At 41.0% G+C, this 18502-nt stretch overlaps 1 protein-coding gene across 1 annotated transcript in view; it reads left to right on the top strand.

The window, feature by feature from the left end:
- The window catches only part of COPG2 (coatomer protein complex, subunit gamma 2), a 125208-nt gene that overhangs the window by 43126 nt on the left and 63580 nt on the right, over positions 1–18502 (top strand). The window contains exons 9-14 of the mRNA XM_006887132.1: positions 1733–1890; positions 9251–9384; positions 9904–9971; positions 11967–12155; positions 16080–16175; positions 16470–16713. Coding sequence (XP_006887194.1) covers positions 1733–1890; positions 9251–9384; positions 9904–9971; positions 11967–12155; positions 16080–16175; positions 16470–16713 — 889 coding nt within the window. The remainder of the gene's footprint in view (positions 1–1732; positions 1891–9250; positions 9385–9903; positions 9972–11966; positions 12156–16079; positions 16176–16469; positions 16714–18502) is intronic.

The raw sequence follows: 18502 nt of genomic DNA, 5'->3' as shown, positions 1-18502 counted from the left end.
CCCGTAAGCATTAACTAAAGACAGATCCTTTGTTGTGGTCAGTGGGCTGTTGTACATATACTCAAGTAGGTGTCCCCTTATTTGTATCATCACAGCCACTACAACCCCGTGTCTCTCTGTAAGACTGTTCAGGAAAAGATTTCTTATGTTCACTAGTAGATTGAGATGGTCATTCCAGAGGTCTTTCACAGTACATTTCAGCCCTTATTGAACAATAATTGATATAAAGACATGTTCAACTCCAAACTTTGAGTATCATATCATCAAATACATTGTAAAGAATAACTTTTACCTTATAAAAGTTTGAAACAATTTTCAGAAGACTCTCCTTTCATATTCATTGGGCCCTTAGTAAAATGAAGAAGATTGAATTCCTAACTGGCAAGGTTCTGAAAAGGTCCTCATTCATATTTGAGAACGTGTTTATTTATTCTCTTTCAATGTTTAAGCCTTCTCAGCCATAAGCATGTTCAGGTCTGTGGTCACAAAATTCAGGTAGTGCGCAACTTACAAAATAGTTGCCTTATAACAAGTTGCTCTTACAACTGGCCTGTGTTGGTTTTATTTTTATATCTTATTATTAGTAATATGTACTCCATACAGTGTTGCAGTGCATAATTTGCAGATTTCATCACATATATATATGTATGTATGTGTGTGTGTGTGTGTGTGTGTGTGTATATACATATATATGTTTATATATAATATTTCCAACTCTTCAAATACAAAGACTGGAGTGATAAAGATACTGATAATTAAAAGCAATAATGTTGTTGTTGATTGCCATCAAGTTGAGCATGACTCATAGTGACCCTATGAACAAAAGGCCTGAAGCTTTTCTATACCTATCGACATTTATCAAAGTTCGTAGAGTTTCCAGAGGCATGTTGTTTAGGAAGTGGATGCCACATCTGAAATACGAAAACTTTTTAAAAAGAAAAGTATTAAAAAAATAAAGTATTTTACTTATATTAGACCAATGTATGAGGGAATCATAATCCCGTGGTACACCTGGGACTTCTTGTAACCATTTTTTTCTCTAGAAAGCATTCATGTCCTAACTGAGCAGGGTGTTTTTACATAAAGTTCATGAAAATGACATTCCTTAAGCCTGCTTTAGGAGATTAAGCCTTTAACCACTTTGACCAGAGTTACTGTGAAGCCAGTCAGAGATCTGTCAACACAAACTTGAAGCCACTGCCATCAAGGCAATCTACTAGTCTTTGAGTTTCTAAGGCTTAATTTGTAATGGGAGGAGACTGCTTGTCCTTCTCCCAAGGAACGGCTGGTGGATTTGAACCACTGGAGATGCAGGGTCTTTAGGTTAGTCTGTATCTCTGGTAAAACCCTGGGCCTGAGGTCCTTTGTACTGAGTATGTATGGGCCAGGGGTGAGCCTTCTGAAGCCCTCAAGACTCTATTCCAGTTTCCTAATATTTGTCCAGTATAGATTTACAACTTCTGAGGGCACAGTCTGAGACCTGTTCACCCTGGCCTCGTCTCGTTACCTTAGTGTGCTTTCCATCCTGTATGAGAAAGGTTCTGTATTTGTAGACAACTGACTGAAGTATCTATCAAAAGATACTTATAAGCATCTAGAATCTTATAGATTCTTTTATAAGAGTCTGGTGAAAGTATCTGTAAGGGTCTTTTTCTCTCCTTCATGGTGGTTCTGTTCTTATGTGTCTTGCCTGTTTCTGACTGGCTTCCTGTGTTTTGTTCCTGTTCTTTAGTACCACGCACTGGGGGTCCTGTATCACCTGAGAAGGAGCGATCGTCTCGCAGTGTCTAAGATGTTGAACAAGTTCACTAAATGTGGGCTTAAGTCGCAGTTTGCTTACTGCATGCTGATCCGAATTGCCAGCCGCCTGCTGAAAGAAAACGAGGAGGGGTGAGTGTGTCTCCGTGACAGCCGAGCTCTTTCTCAGGTGCAGACTTGCTTTCGTGAATGTATTTTGGGCAGCGCAGTTGAGGTGTTTTGGTGGGTTTTTTTTAAAGTATTATACGAGTTTATGGCAGCAAAGTTTTTACAGAAGCGTTTGATATCTTTCAGATGTAGAAAGTCTTGGAATTTAAAGTAACAAGTTTTTGCTTTACCTTAATGTGTGTGCCACTATTGTTGTGTTGTTGTTGATTGCCTTCGAGTTGAGCACGACTCGTCGAGACCTTGTGCACAAAAGGCCTGAAGCCTCTCCACAACTATCGACATTTATCAAAGTTCATGGAGTTTCTGCAGGCATGTTATTTAGGAAGTGGATGCCACTCCTGCTTCCAAATGTGCCAGTATATGTATTTATAGATGATATTTTCCAGTAATACAGTAATTCACAAACTAAGTTTTAAAAAGACCCTATATATTATATTATATAGTAGCCAAGTAATTAAATGTGAAAACTGGAAGGGACGTTAGGAATCATCTAATCTTTCTATTTTGGCTTTATGAACATGTGTGTTATTAGTCCTGTGTCACCATTTGCCTGGGATCTTCCTGCTGCTCCTTTGCAGACTTGCTGGCCAGAGCTCAGCCATCTGACCCTGAGTCCTAAATGTCTTGGCATGTGGCAGAGTTCTGCCCAGCTTCTCGCTGGACTTGGCATGTGGCAGAGTTCTGCCCAGCTTCTCGCTGGACTTGGCTTGTGGCAGAGTTCTGCCCAGCTTCTCGCTGGACTTGGCTTGTGGCAGAGTTCTCCCCAGCTTCTCGCTGAGCTTGGCTTATTTTCTTTGCCGCTCCCTTTGCCTGTAAAATAGTGAAAAATTAATAACACGAATTTAATTCGTTTACAGAAAAATGAAAAAAAATCTCAATTTTTATATTTATTTATTAAAACTTGTGAAAACCAGTGTAAGGTGGAAACAAGTAAGGTGAAAGGAAAGCTTTAGAGAAGGGAAACTCGAGTATTTGCCACTAAAACAAAAGATAGACTAATGGTAAGGCCACAGTCTATCAGATGTAGAAAATTTGCAAGATCTGGAAAAAACAGAAGTCCTGTTGTCTGTTGTTGTTTTTGCTCTTACAAGTTTCTCAGTACACTGCTATAAAATTTTTTAATCTTTCTCAGCATAAACACATAGTTGTATTATCCGAGGTTTATGAATATGTCCAAGAGAAGAAACAGATATGTCTTGGAGAGTCTGCAGCTGGAGTGCTCTTCGGAGACAAGAAGGATGAGATTTTGCCTCACATACTTTGGGCATGTTGCTAGGAGGGCCTGGGCTATTCCCTGGAAAGGAACATGATGCTCGGTGGAGGGGGAGAGGAAGACCCTCAGTCAGGTGCATTGACACAGTGACCACCACAGTGGGCTCTTGTGTGTCAGGAAGTGTGAGGATGGTGCAGGATAGAGCAGGGTTTAGATCTTTTGTTCATAGGCTTGCTATAGTTGTATTCAGCTCGATAGCACCTAATAGCAACAACAAATCTTATGCTTAGAGATTTATAAACATTAAATGGCCAGTGGTAGAACCAGTGTATGTACTAACCTCATTGTTGTGTACAATGAATCTTTTTTCTTGACACTGTAACTAATATTTATGATTTCAAGTGTGTTCTAATAAGCAGGACATCAGAGGAATTTTGTAATAGCCTATATTTTTATTCTATTTATTGTAGAAAGCTTTAAAAATACAGAAATATGTAAGAAAGAAAAAGGAATTACAGAAATCTCAAAATGCTGAATTAGACACCATTAGCTTTCCCCTCTCCATACCTTACATATTAGAAACCAGTTTGTAAGCAGTTCTTTGGTTTGTCTTTAACTTCAGCACTGCCACGTTTTCCTGTGGCATTAATAACTTTACAAAACATAATTTGAATGGGCTTTTGTTATTCTGTTTAGTAGATGACACTCAATTTATTTAGCCATTCCTATGTTGACTTAGATTCTTTCTAATTTTCATCTTTATATACAACATTTCAAAAGTTTTGTGTGTATAATATTTTGTGCATATAATTGATTGTAGATTTAGGATTTATTCCCATGGAGAGATTTTTTTTAATTTGAAATTTTTTCCTGGTTTTGCCTTTTACAAAAAGGAATATCCTACTTTTGTACTGCATATGTGGCAGTAGTGAGGAGAACCAGTCAAATTGCCTTTTTACAAAAAGAACACAGTTGTTTCCTTTGTTAAGAAGACTCTTTTGTATAAAAAAAATTGGCTGGACACTGTCAGCTGTTACAAATAGCCCGGATACCCTAATAATGCAAAGATATTTGACTATGTGGATCATAACAAAATATGGCTAACAATGAGAAGAATGGGAATCCCAGAACACTTAATTGTACTCATGCAAAATTTGTACCTAGACCAAGAAGCAATTGTTCAAATAGAACAAGAAAATACTGCACGGTTTAAAATCAAGAAAGCTGTGCATCAGGGGTCTGTATTCTTCACTTTGTGTGCCGAGCACATCATTTGAGAAACTAGAATCTTTGAAGAAGAATGTGGTGTCAGAATTGGAGGAAAGCTCATCAGCACTTTGCATTCTGCTTGTGTACTGAAAGTGAGGAAGACTTGAAATGTGGAACATTTGCTGTAGAAGACCAAAGACTTCAATATGGATTATATCTCAACATCAAGAAAGCAGAAATTCTCCCCACTAGGCCCATAGACAAAATCATGATAGAAGTTATCAATTATTTAATCTTGCTTAAATCTATAATCGGCCACCTTGGTACCAGCAGTCAAGAAATCAAAAGGCCACATTGGAAAAAATCTTCTGTAAGGACCTCTCTAGGGTGCTAAGGAGCAAAGATGTCAGTTTAAAGAGTAAGGTGCGCCTGATTCAAACTTTTCAGTTGCTTGTTATGCATCTGAAAGTTGTATGCTGAATAAGGATTACAGAAAAAGAATTGAAGCCTTGGAGTTGTGGTGTTGGAGAAGAGTAACGCATATCCCATGGACTGTGAAAAGAACAGATAAATCTGTCTTGCAGAAAGTGCAATCAGGGTGCTTCTTAAAGGCAAGGATGGTGAAATTCTGTCTCACATACTTTGGACATGTTGTTGGGAGAGACATAGTCAATAAAATACAAACACATTCTTCTGGTGTTCTCTGCTTTCAGCCAGGATCCTTCTGACACTGGTGTAAGATAGTGATATCCCTGGTGCCATGGCTTTTTCTAAACACAGCTTGAACTTCTGGCAGGTCTCTGTCTATGTATTGTTCTAGGCATTTGTGTATTACCTTCAGCAATATTTTGTCTGCATATGATATTAATGCTATTGTTCAGTAATGTCAGCATTCTGTTGGATCACCCTTCTTAGGAATGAGAGCAAGTGTGATGGCTCTCTTCCAGTCAGCCAGCCAAGTGACTGTCCTCTGGATTTCCTGGCAGAGACTGGTGAGCACATCCATGACTGCATCTGTAATTTGAAACATGTCAGTTGATACCATCAACTCCATGGGCCTTACTTTTGTTTCTTGCCAGTGTCTTCAGTGCACCTTGAACTTCTTTCTTCATTGCCATTGGTTCTTGTTCATGTGATACTTCCTGAAATTTTCCAGTGTCAACTAGTTCTTTTTTGGTACAGTGATTCTATGTATCCCTTTAATCTCCTTTTGATGTTTCCTAATCATTCAAGATTTTGCTGACAGCAATTCTCTGTATTGCAGCTTGAGGCTTGATTTTGTTTTTTAATTATTTTCTCTTGAGAAATGCCAAGTGAGTTCTTCCCTTTTTGTGCTCATACTTTGCCTTGTCTTCTTGAGCTGCTCTTGACGTCTTGTGTTCAGCACCTTTCTTTGGCATTTCTGCCCTTTGTTTCCATTTAGATGCTCTAATACAATTTTCAGAGTCTCTTCTGACATACATTTTGGTCTTCCTAATCTGCCTTTGTAACAACTTTTTGCTCTCTTCATGGATGGTAACTTTTATTCCATCCCATGACTCTTCTGGTCTTCAGTCATTAATGTTTAATACCTCAAACCTCTTCTAGAGATGATTTTTAAATTCAGGTAGAATAGACACAAGGTCGTATGTTGGTTCTTGGGGACTTGTTTTCATTTTCTTCGGCTTCTATTTGAACTTGGATATATGTGGATGGTGTGTTCCACAGTCAGCACCTGGCCTGGTTTGGACTACTAATATTGAGGAGCTTCTGTAAGAATTCTTTTTCTGCAGATGTAATCTATGTATATACATATATAGAGAGATAGTCTCTCTCTCTCTCCCCCTATCCCTCCAATATAGTGCTCGTGCGCTCTCTCTCTCTCACTTTCACTCACTGCTGTCAAGTTAGAACCAGCTCATAGCTGGCGCTCAGATGAGTTTTCTGAGGCTACCAGATTGCTTACTGTTCTTTGTGGAGCAGCTGGTGGATCTGTGCTGTCAGAAAAACACACACAGCCTTGGGATTAGCCGTGCAGCCCCCTGCACAGTGTGCAGTCACAGCTCCCGTGTGTGTGTGTGTGTACACACACATCCTTAATGAACCATGGTCAGGTGTTTGGTTTAAAAAAAAGTCAAGAGATACAGAGAAAGGAGACAGAAATCTAACTGTATTAATAAAGTGTATGTGACTGTCCCACTAGAAGAGGAGCTCTGGTGGCGCAGTGGGTAGGCACTGGGCTCTTAGTGGAAACGCTGGGGGTGTGGTTCCTCCCACCATCCTGTGCTTCCAGAAAGATTACAGCTTTTGAAACCTCGTGAGGTACTTCTGCTTTGCTGGAAGGCTTCTCTCAGTCTGTATTAACTCCTTGGCAACCCATTTATTCTGAGTTTCCCCCTTTTTGTGTGATGTTATTGTCACTGTATTACATCTGTATGCACTATAAATGCAACAATATATGTTGCAATTACTTGGTTTTTCAATTTTATATACTTTAAAGTAAAAATATGTAAAGAAATCTATTTAGAGAGTCTTCTGTCAACCCATCCACTTAATGTTTCTGCTCTTTATCCTGTGTGGATTTATGTCATCATCTGGAGTGAATCTTTTTGTATTCAGGACTTCCTTATGTATTTTTTAGAATAGTTTTCTTAATTTTTTAATCTTTGTTTATCTTAGAATATATTTAACCTTCATTTTTGAAAATCATTTTGCTGTATGTAGAATTTTTGTCTCCCCAAACCCCCCAATTCATTGCCATCAAGTGTGAACCAGCCCACAGCTGACCCCCCACTGGGTTTCCAAGAGGCTAAATCTAAGTCACATGGGAGGAGATTGTTCATCTTTCTCCTGGAGAGCTGCTGGTCAGTCTCAGCTGACAGAGACGTGTTGCCCTTGGTTAGCAACACAACTCTGGAAGCACCACGGTGCCATAGGTCCTCGAAGGTGTCTGCCTCCCCAGTCAGGAACCAAAGCCCTGGCCCCTGTGGGATAGGCAGGGGTGCTAACGAGGATGGCTCCCAGCCGGCAGTCTTTGTGTTTCAGCATTTGAACATGGTGTTGTCCTGCCTTCTCAAGAGCCTCCAGTCTTCAGGGGAGAAGTCACCTGTAACTGCTTTCTCCTCCTGTTCTGTGGGACGAGCACCTTTTCTCGTGCTGTTCTCAGGATATTCCTTATGTGTCATTTCCATAACGGTTTGACTCTTAGGTTTATGTGTGGATCTCTATTAGTGCTTGTCTAGATTAATCCTGTTTTCATCTAATTGGAAGTTTGGCCAAATTATTTTATTGCTTCTCTCCTTTCTTTTGGAACTCTTCATGTAAATGTTGATACACCTCTTCGCACCCATACCAGCTCATCCTGGGTCTCACCCTGGGCTGAGATGGACTTAGTGACTGGAAAAATGGGATTAGGTCTGTTGGAGATGATGAGACTGGTTCAAGATATGGCAGGGTGCAGATCTAATGGACATAGGGTCGCTTTGAGTTGCAGGCAACTCGATGGCACATAGCAGCAACAACAGCAGTGCCCGTAGGACCCCAGGACAGTTTCTTTTTCTCCTCTTTTTATTTTTTTTTAAATTTTTCGTCGATTTCCGCATTGTTCTTATTTGAGCTCACGTCTGCTGTTGAATTCCTCTAGTGAATTTTTCATTTCCATATTTACACATACACATATATATTTGTGATACATCATCCTCATACTTTACTCCACAGAAATGGCTTCCTTTAATTTTTGAATACTTTTATTAATTCTTATTTAAAGTCTTTGTCTAATATTTCTAAAATCTGGGCTTTTTCAGACATATTTTCTATTGACTATTTTTTCTCCCTTGTGTATAGACTGTACTTTATTTCCTCCTATGTGTAAAAACCTAGGTAATTTAAATAATATGATGTGACAGTTCTAATAATCATATCCTTCCTCCCATGATCCAGTGTCCTTGATGTTTATTGTTTATTTGCTTTATAGAACTACTTCTGTAAAGGAAACTGTGCTTTTTAAAAATATTTTTATTTATTATTATTAATTTTAATGAAAATTTACAGATATTTTGGATTTACATTCATTCATTGTTGCACTTTTCTCCCTGCCCACCTCTCCCCTCCAGTTCATTCTTTTCTTTGAAAAGTAAAAGAAAATTCTTTCATTGTTATACAGTCCCTCCCCCCAAGTCCACTCCACTATGCTTTTATACAGATACCATCCACATTCTGCATCGGTTTACCCCCTGCTCCCTTCCCTCGAGGTCTTTTTGTAAACACTGTTAGTGCTTTTTTTTTGTTAACATGTTAGTGTGAAAAAATTACCCTCGTGCATTTACAAAAAACATACCTGTTGGAGGGAGAGGGTACTTCACAAACTAGCATGGAAATTTGCGTTAAATGTGTAAAAATGTGCTATAGTCTTTGTTCTGTGTTGCCACTGGAGTCGGTGGCTAGTTAAGTGGTGAGATAATGATTAAGAAACAGTGATTGCCTTAAATGTTGTAAACCAGTGGGCATCCCCTATTCCAAGTGCTGTGTGTTAACCATGTACTTTCATGCTCCTGCAGCACACAGATCTTGCTCGACCTTCACTTCTAGTTGTTCAGAGTCTCAAACACAAGCAAAGGTAGCTATGAGATGCATGTGACTTGACAGCATGGAACACGGACTGTTGGAAACCGTTGTTTACTTTCTGGGGTTCTGAAAAAGTTGATTTTGACAATTTTTGCCAAACTTCTCACTGCTTTTGTTTAAAGAGTGAGTTTTTACAAGTCCTCCTTCCATGATTTCAGACGTGCTTCTTCATCTGTTTGTATTTTTAACCACTATGTAGAGGGTCGCTGTTCTATTTGATATAAAAATAATGGCCTCTATATCTCTGTCTCTCTGACTGTCTGTCTGACTGTCTGTCTGTCTATCTATCTTTATTGGCAGCCATGAAAGCCCACTTTTTGATTTCATTGAGAGCTGCTTGCGAAATAAACACGAGATGGTTATCTACGAAGCTGCCTCAGCCATCATCCACCTTCCCGAGTGCACTGCCCGGGAGTTGGCGCCTGCCGTTTCAGGTTCGTTGGGAATTCAGGAGCTGAGTGTCTTTCTGGGCTGTGCTTGGATGCTGTGGGTCTGCAGGTTCGATGTTAAGGATTGTTTAATCAGAGCACAGTATGTGCAGCCTTGGTTTGGACGGTTAGTGCGTAGGCGTTCCGTTTCACTTGTTCTTTACTTTTGTTACTTCTTTCTCTCTAGAGACTAGATGTCATGACATGAAAAAAGTTTACTTAGAAAATAAGAAACTAATAATTTTTAAGAAGTCTGTTTGCTCTCATAACTCTCATTATCTAGAATTAAATTATTAATGAGTCTGTTGATTTTTTAAGAAGCAATTTTATCTTCTAGTAAAGTTTTTATAACATATCTAAATGTACTTTCCCCCATCTCATAGTACATTTTTATATGAAGGATTAATGCTGTGATCTAATTTATGCTATTCTGAATTTGAGTCTAAATCCTATATTTTCAGCTCTAATGATTTGTTGTGAGATGAGCTTTCTTCAGAGTGTAAACTTCCTTGGTTTTGTTTTTAGTTCTTCAGCTTTTCTGCAGCTCTCCTAAGCCAGCCTTGAGATACGCAGCTGTGAGGACCTTGAACAAGGTGGGCGTGTCTTTCCTGACTCTTGACTCACCTCAGTGATTGATTAAAAAATACTGAATGTGAAATATTTTGCCTTTTCTCCAGGGTTAATAGATGCGGTTTCTAGATCTCGTGTCTGTAACACTCTCTGTATGTATGGCCTTAGGTGTGGCTGTCTTTACTATTAATCAACTAGAGATTAAAACTTATTTCTCTAAGTACTTTATAAGAGCTTACACTATCCAGTATGGTGCCAAACGGCACACACGGCTGTTTGTCTTTAAATTAATGAAAATGAAATAAAATTGCAAAATCAGCTCCTCAGCAGTACTCGTTGCGTCCCACGTGCTCGTAGCCACGTGTGGGTGGTTGGGGGCTCTCTAGTGAACAGTGAGCGGATGGAACGTTCCTGTTACTGCAGAAAGTTCTCTTGGACAAGGATGGTCTACCTCAGCCATCAGAGACGCAATGTGACCCACATACATAAAATCCTAAATTGTGGAAAAGTAAAATTCCTTTTAGCAGAATCTTCGGCATTGAGTTGTTTATTTTACACTTACAGCATTATCATTTTGGACCAAGCCACATTTCAGATGTCAGTTAGTCATTGAGGGAGCTCTGGTGGCCTAGTGGAAATGAGCTGTGCTGCCAACCCAGAAGCACAGGGTTTGAGCCCACCAGTTTCTCTGTGGGAGAATGAAGAGCAGTTTCCTCCTGTGAGATTTACTGCTTCTGATAACGCTCTGGAAGATTAGTTCTGATTTGATGACAGTGAACCAGAACATTAGTCATATGGTCTATTGGTTACTATGTCAGATAGCCCAAGGGTAGGGAATATAACACAGAAACATAGGACAAACTTAAATAGCCATAAAAAATTTTAAAATAAAAGTTTACTATAACAGAGACCTGTTATTATCAGTTATTATAAATTAATTGTATGAAATTGGAAGATAGAAGTTTAGAGTTAGCTGTGGAAGAAGTCTTAATAAAATTATTTCAGTTTTATACTGAAGAGTTTATATATATGTCTATACTCGCTCATCTATAATCTTGGAACCAAACAGGTCTCAGAATTCAGTTTTGTGTACATTGGAAAGGCAGTGTGGTACTCTCGTTATACTCACCTCTGTGGTCTTCAGGCAATAGCCACCTCTAGATGTGTTCTTATTTCTGCAAGAGTACGTGGCTGCCTTTGTTAAGTGGAATAAAGGAAATAATTTTACTTCAGTTCAGGTCATGTTTTGCTGTTAGATGAATTTTTTCACACCAATACTTCAGTTTACTGAGTTTCTGGCTTTCGGTATTGGGATTGTCATTATTATTTGTTATGTATCATTGAGTCAGAAGTGACTCATACTTGGCCCTCCAGTGGGTTTTCAGAGGCAGTAAATCATACAGGAAGGGAATGCCCATTTTTCCCCCACATTGTAACTGGTGGATTCGAACCTCCTACCTTTAGATTGGCAGTACAACTCCTTATCACTGAGCCCCCAGAAAAGAGGAATGGCGTAGCATGAACAAGAGCAAGGAGAATGATGACTTGTGTTCTGGTGATAGGAATAATTCAGTTTGGCTGGAGTTTCCTTGTTAAGACAGAGGTGTTTTCTGAGAGATAATTTATCATCTTTGTTGAGCCATATTTACCAAGTTAGGTCCTGTTTTCAGTGATCTCAACATGATAGAGATTATGTACATTAGAGATAATGTTCATGTCCACAACCAATCATAATGTAAGACAGGCCAATTATAATAAAAGGCAGGCTGCTATTATTACAAAGATTACAGGAATGAAGAGAGAGCTAGCTTATACTTGACAGTTATTCATTTATCAAATGACAATACCTTATTAATTGGAAATAGTCCTCTTGAGATAATTACTTTTAATCTGTTGTCCCCTAAGGATTTTTTTTTAATCCACTTAATGACAATTTCCTTTTCCTTTTTGTTTTTCTAAAGTCTGTCTTTATTGGCTGCAGGTGGCTTACCCTTTTTTTTTTCTTGCCCTTCCACAAGGTGGCAATGAAGCACCCCTCTGCTGTCACGGCTTGCAACCTGGATTTAGAGAACTTGATCACAGACTCCAACCGAAGCATTGCCACCCTGGCCATCACCACGCTCCTCAAAACAGGCAGCGAGAGCAGCGTGGACAGGCTCATGAAGCAGATCTCTTCTTTCGTGTCTGAAATCTCAGATGAGTTCAAGGTAAGGGTGTCAATATGATCCGTGCGTGTCCACAGTGGGGTGTGGACTGCCCCAGGAGACACTGTCAGAGTGAGCGATGCCAAAACGACAGTCTGTACCATTTTATGCACTGTTTGGACAGGAATGCATTAGGTTTTTAGAAATTAAAAGATCCTTGTAGTTAATTACAACAACAGAAACATTTCCCCTAGTCCCAGCTCACATGCGTCATTAAACCTTCCAGGCTAAAATGCTGTGCTAATTGACTTTTTGAGCTTATGTGCCCCAAGAAGAGCTGTTCTTATTATCCTGCTGCAGTAGCCCTTGGGAATCATCAGCACTCACTGCTGCAACTTTCAGAAATGTTTTACTCTGTTGTACGTAATGGTGCCGTGAGTCAGGGCCACCTCGATGGCATCTAACAACAACAAAAACGATTTTGATTGGACTAGGTCTTTACATCTTTACTGTGACCATTTATTCAGTGATTTGGAGGAATTATAATTAGCACACAACCCATGAGTTCAGATCTTGTGTGGTCTGGTACGGGAGCAGATCGATGAGGGAGATGTGATACTGAGTTATCGCCCTGGGAGACACCTCTCCTGCTGACTGAATATGGCCATGCTGTCTCAGACTCTGTGTCTTCGGATTGATTTTCTTAACAGTGTTTTCTGATAAGCAGAATTTTAAAAATTTTTTATAAAGTCTTAATTTCTCTTTTTTCCCCTTTTATTGTTACTGCTTTTTCTTCAGACGACATTCTGAAGGGTTGTGTTTTTTTCTAACTGCTTCATGATTGTGGGCTTTACACTCAGATCTACGATACCCTGTGAATTAGTATTTGTGGATTATGTGTGGTAAGTTCAGTTATTTCCATATCCCGTTGTTTCAGCTTGGCTTTTAAAAAAGACTCGCCTTTCTCCGTTGAGTGCTTTGGCATCTTTGTCAGAAAAGCAGGGAGTCAGAAACCTGTGCAGGAACCCTCGTAGCATAGCCCATTACCCATCAGTCAGGTCGCTGAAAGGTTGGTGCTTTGGGACCACCAGTGCTCTTCAACGGGATAGTCTCCTATGAAAATTTACAACATGGAGACCCAAGGGAGGATCACACAAGTTGGAATTAACTCAGTGGTGCTGAGTTGTTGGCTAATAATTAACTGTAAGTGTATTTCCAGGTTCTTTATCTCATCTTGGTGCACTGTGATATTGTGGCACAAATGATTAACTTGATGGACTACTTCACCATCAAGTTACATAAATCATCCACCTTTGTGTTTCTCTTAAATATTCTGGTTCCTTTAGATTTTCCTTATAAAATTTTGATCCAGATTTTCAGTATCTAAAAAGAATCTGTAAATCAATTGGGAAGAACTGACATCTTTTTATTATGATGATGATTTTTTTGTTTTGTTTTTTCCATTATTAATTTTAATGAAAATTTACAGAGACTTTGGATTTCCATTCATTCATTGTTGCACTTTTCTCCCTGCCCACCCCCTCCCACTCCAGTTCACTGCTCTCTTTCAAAAGTAAAAGAAAAATTCTTTGATTGTTATACAGTCCTTCAACCCAAGTCCACTCCACTATGCAGCCTTCATTCTGGACTCCTGTCATGACAATAACACCTAATCACATATCCCTTTTAAACGGTTTTCTCCCTCATCTGTTTCAATGCAGTATACATTGTTTATCCCATCTTTTTCAGTCTCCCTCCAACCCCAATGTCAGTCCTGTTTTAAAACATTGGCACCATGCAGCACCTGTCTTTTTGTAACTGAGATATTTCACTCAGCATAATGTCCTCCAGGGTCACCCATTTGGAATAATATTTCATGAGTTCTTTGTTTTTCAATGCAGCATAATTTGCCATTGTGTGAATATACCACCGCTTCTCTATCCATTTGTTTGTTGATGGGCGCTTTGTTTCCAACTCTTTGGTGTTGTGAACAAAGCCGCAATAAACATGGGTATGCGTAGATCTGCTTGGGTGGCAGTTATGGTCTCTGGGGTATATTCCCAGTAGTGGAATTCCTGGGTCCAAATGGTATCTCTGTTTGCAACTTTTTAAGAAAGCACCATTCCACCTTCCACAGTGGTTGCACCATTTTACACTCCCACCAGCAGTGAATAAGGGTTCCAGTTTCTCCACAACCTCACCAGCATTTGTTGCTTGCTGTTCTGTTAAATTTTGCTATTCTGACTGGGGTGAGATGATATCTCATAGTTTTGTATTATTATGATTTTAATGAACATTTACAAAAAGCTTGGGTTTTCATTCATTCGTTGATGCAGTTTCCTCCTCCCTTCCCCTCCCCCAGTTCACTGTGTAATGCACTTCTTGTTCCAGATTGTTAATTGTCATACGTATAGGTGGTTCTTCCCTTTCTCTGTTCCAATGCAGTGTGCATTATCTATCCACTCTTTTATTGTTCTGCCCCCGACCACACACACGTGTCAATCCTATTTTATAACAGTGGTCTTGTATCATATTTATCCTCTTTTTTTCTCCCTTCCCCATTTTCTTGTCCTGCTTGAAGGACTATCCAGTGGAAGCCTTGTAGGTTGATTTGGGCAGGAACACGTCTCTAAGAGTCTGACTGTCTCATCACTCTACTGGGATGCTGGCTAAGGCTGCTAGAAACCCTGGGAACTAGATGGGCGTAGGTTGCTTCCTCGGCAGTAAGCCTGCATCACACCAGAATCATAGCATTTGCCATATGTGACACATACTTCACTCAGCATGCTGTCTTCCAGACTCATCTGTGTTGTTGGGTTTTACAAGTCCATTGTCTTTCAGTGCTGCTTAATATTCCATTATGGGAATGTACCACACTTTTCCTATCTACTTGTTTTTGACAGGCAGTTGGACTGCTCCCATCTCTTCGCTATTGTGAGTAATGCTGCAATAAATACGGGTGTTCATGCATCTGGTTGCCTCACAACTCTCGTTTCTTTAGAATATATTCCCAATATTAGGTTAATTGGGTCAAATGGTATTTCTGTTTCCAGCTTTTTGAGAAAGCACCAGACTGCCTTCCCTAGTGATTGTGCTTCACTACCTGGTTTAGAAGATTCACGTTCCATAGCCCAGAGTTCTCCTGTAAAGCAGCCCACTACAGGAGCAGCTATTATCTGGTCCTCTTGGTATTATATTGTGCAAATTGGGGCTCAGAGAATATGTGCAAAACCAAACCCACTGCGGTTGATTTGCGCACACAGCAGCTGTACAGGACGGGGTTCCCACAGCCGGGATCTTATGGAAGCAGGTGCCCCATCTTTTCCAGCACGCAGCAGCTGTATAGGATGGGGCTCCCACAGCCAGGATTATTATGGAAGCAGGTGCCCACGTCTCTCCACATGGAGCAGTTAGTGGGCTCAACACACTGACCTTTCAGTTAGCGAGTGAGGTCTTAACCACCGCACATCCAGGGCTCTATTGTGTTCAGGAAACTGGCCCTAGAATGTGGATAATCTGATTTCATGTTGTCATGAGTAATTGAGAGTGTTTCATCTCTGACCCAGGACAATCTCATGGTTGCTACCCACACCCATGGGACTGTGGCTGACTAACTGGTTAGCTTGCAGGTCGGGAAGAGTCCTTGGTACTAGGCCCTACACCTTTGGTGGCCCTCCCCGGAAGCCATCTAGCTTGGTATTCTCTTGTGAAGTGGTTCTTCAGTCACTTTCTCTATTCTGTGGAACTCAGCCTGTGTAAACGTTTTCTCTTTAGTGTTCATTTTAATAACTTTGGGCTCTTGTTTGTTTGGGACAGAAGGCCATGGGGTCTCCCACTTGAGCCTATTTTCAGCTGCCTTTTCTTTTCCTCTGTGGTCCGCTTGTTCGTCTGTTGTGAAGAACACTTGTGACCCTTTCGGTAACCGCAGTGGCGTCTCATAGTAAATACCGAGTTGTGTGAAGAGGAATTTCTTCTCCCTTGTCACAGGTGGTGGTGGTCCAGGCCATTAGTGCCCTCTGTCAGAAGTACCCTCGCAAGCACGGCGTCATGATGACCTTCCTCTCCAACATGCTCCGAGACGACGTAGGTGAACTACTCTTTAGTGACATCTCCTGCTTCTCCAGCCTCATGTCAGATGCCGTAGAGTTTACGATCTCAGTACGCCTGTCAAGTGCTAGGCTCAACTCCAGTAGCTCTTTTAACGTTACTAAATATGCTCTCACTTTGACTTCCCAACTTGGAGGGGAAAATCCTATTGTTTCTTTCATAAAGGGATGAGAATGCAGTTTGAGTATTGTAAGCATGAACTTTGGAGTGTTAGCATTTCTCCACAAAGTGTCCCTGGAATGAATGGCCACTCTGTGTCCTCTTTGCCAGGGAGGCTTTGAGTACAAGCGGGCCATCGTGGACTGCATCATCAGCATCGTGGAGGAGAACCCAGAGAGTAAGGAGTCGGGGCTTGCCCACCTCTGTGAATTCATTGAAGACTGCGAACACACCGTTCTGGCTACAAAGATTCTCCACTTGTTGGGCAAAGAGGGTCCCAGGACCCCTGTGCCATCCAAGTACATCCGCTTTATCTTTAATCGGGTTGTCCTGGAGAATGAGGCTGTCAGAGCTGGTGAGTCACTGGGACACCGATGGTTGCCAACCTTTTGAAATGCTCAATTCAAGGGAGGAGGAATGGAATAGGAAAGAGAATTTGCCGGGTCTGATTGATGGAGGAATATTGGAGTGTACTCACTTCCCTGACCTATAGCTGTTCCTCCACTCTCCAGTGACCAGCCCATTTCTACCTGTTGGCGGGATGGGAATGCAGTGATGGTATCCAGCTTCCCTCTAGTTATACCCCAGGAGTGTGTCTGTGTGTCTATGATGGCGTCCAGCCTCCCCGACCCCACTTAGACCCCAGTGGAGTGTGGGGCACCCAGCTCCCCCCTCAGTTATACCCCTAGGAGACAGTGTGTCTGTCTGAGTATGCAGAATGGTTTTCTGAACTAGTTTCAGCAGTATTTTTTTTTTCCTCTTCTTTCTTGGTTCCCCCCCTTGGCATACAAACAGCTTCATATTTCTTGCATTGGAAACAAAATCCCTTCTTTGATCTATTGGTCTTTTGTTTCTAACTATATTTTTCTTCCCTTCTCAGAGCGACTCAAAGTAACCTTTACTAGCTGTGTTCAGGAACTTTTCTGTTTCCTCCTCAACTCAAGATAATCTAGACTTCTCCCTTAAAAAAAATCCTCTGAAACTCTTCATAAGGCTCAGCGAGAATCAAAGCAGGCACAGCAGAGCTCTTCTCTGTGTTCACCTGTCAGTGAATTGATATCTTGTTAACTTAGTGAAAGGCGCACCCCTTGACTTCTGCTACCTGTAGGCCCATTCTCCCCAGTCTTACTCAATTTTCTTTCCTTGGCCCATTTTTTAAAATAGTCATTTTCCTATATTGTCTTCTCCTTGTATTGATAGACTTTAACATTCCAGGCTGTCTGTCTTTCCTGGTCTCTGTGTCCTGCTGCCTAAAGCACTTCATATTCAATGTCAAGTTCAGACTTACAGAGACGGAAATCCTCATCTTTACCACCCATTCAGTTTGTCCCTCTCTTTCAGATTCCCATGGATTCTATGGCAAAATCAGAACAGTTCTGATTGGAGTGGTTTTTTTATTCTCTTTTCGTCAATTTGAGATTATTGACAAGTGTGACGTCTAGTCTCACACACATCTAATCTGTTCTCCACACTTTGCTATAGAAATCGTTTTTCAAATATGCAAATCTGTCTTATATTTTAAATCCTTTGATACTAACTTTGACGTGAATCTATCATTTTATTACTGGGCTTACAAATAAGTGAGCAAATTACCTGCCTGAGCACGGGTCCCCTGTGTGAGCCTCTGAACTGCCGGCAGGTCCAGTCATGGACTCTGCGTTCCTCTCTAGATCTGGGGCCTGATAAGGAATCTGAGGGTGCAGTGGGCACCGCACTCACACCACAGGGCTGCTGTTTGGAACTCGGTAGCCATTCTGCAGCGGTTTCCGTAAGGACTCCCAGGCTCGAAGGCCCTCTGAGCCGGAACTGCCCTGTTCTGTGAGGCCGCTGGGAGTCAACACTGACTCCTCCGCAGCGAGTTTGGGCTGCTTGTTATTTTTCTTTCTCTCATATGTTTTCCTGTCGCCTCTGGCCAGTTCTTCAGAATTCAGTTGATGCTCTGTCTAGCTCTGTCATCCTTCTTGCCTGCCAGTTCTGCTCTGCGGTCCCTTCTCTGCTCTCGGTCAGCATCCTGGTCCCACCAGAGGCTCGCTAGGCTGTACAGCAGGAATGGCTTCCTCCTCTGCCACGGGGTACAGCTCCCTGAGTTCAAGGACTCTGGCACTTATCTCCCTACACCTAGCACAGTTCTCAACAACAGGGAG

This window comes from Elephantulus edwardii, unplaced genomic scaffold (assembly GCF_000299155.1).
Source record: "Elephantulus edwardii isolate Elephantulus edwardi_28Jun2011 unplaced genomic scaffold, EleEdw1.0 scaffold00055, whole genome shotgun sequence".
NCBI classification, from domain to species: domain Eukaryota; kingdom Metazoa; phylum Chordata; class Mammalia; order Macroscelidea; family Macroscelididae; genus Elephantulus; species Elephantulus edwardii.
The sequence above is the reverse complement of the archived record's forward strand: the minus strand, read 5'-3'. Positions and strand labels throughout refer to the sequence as shown.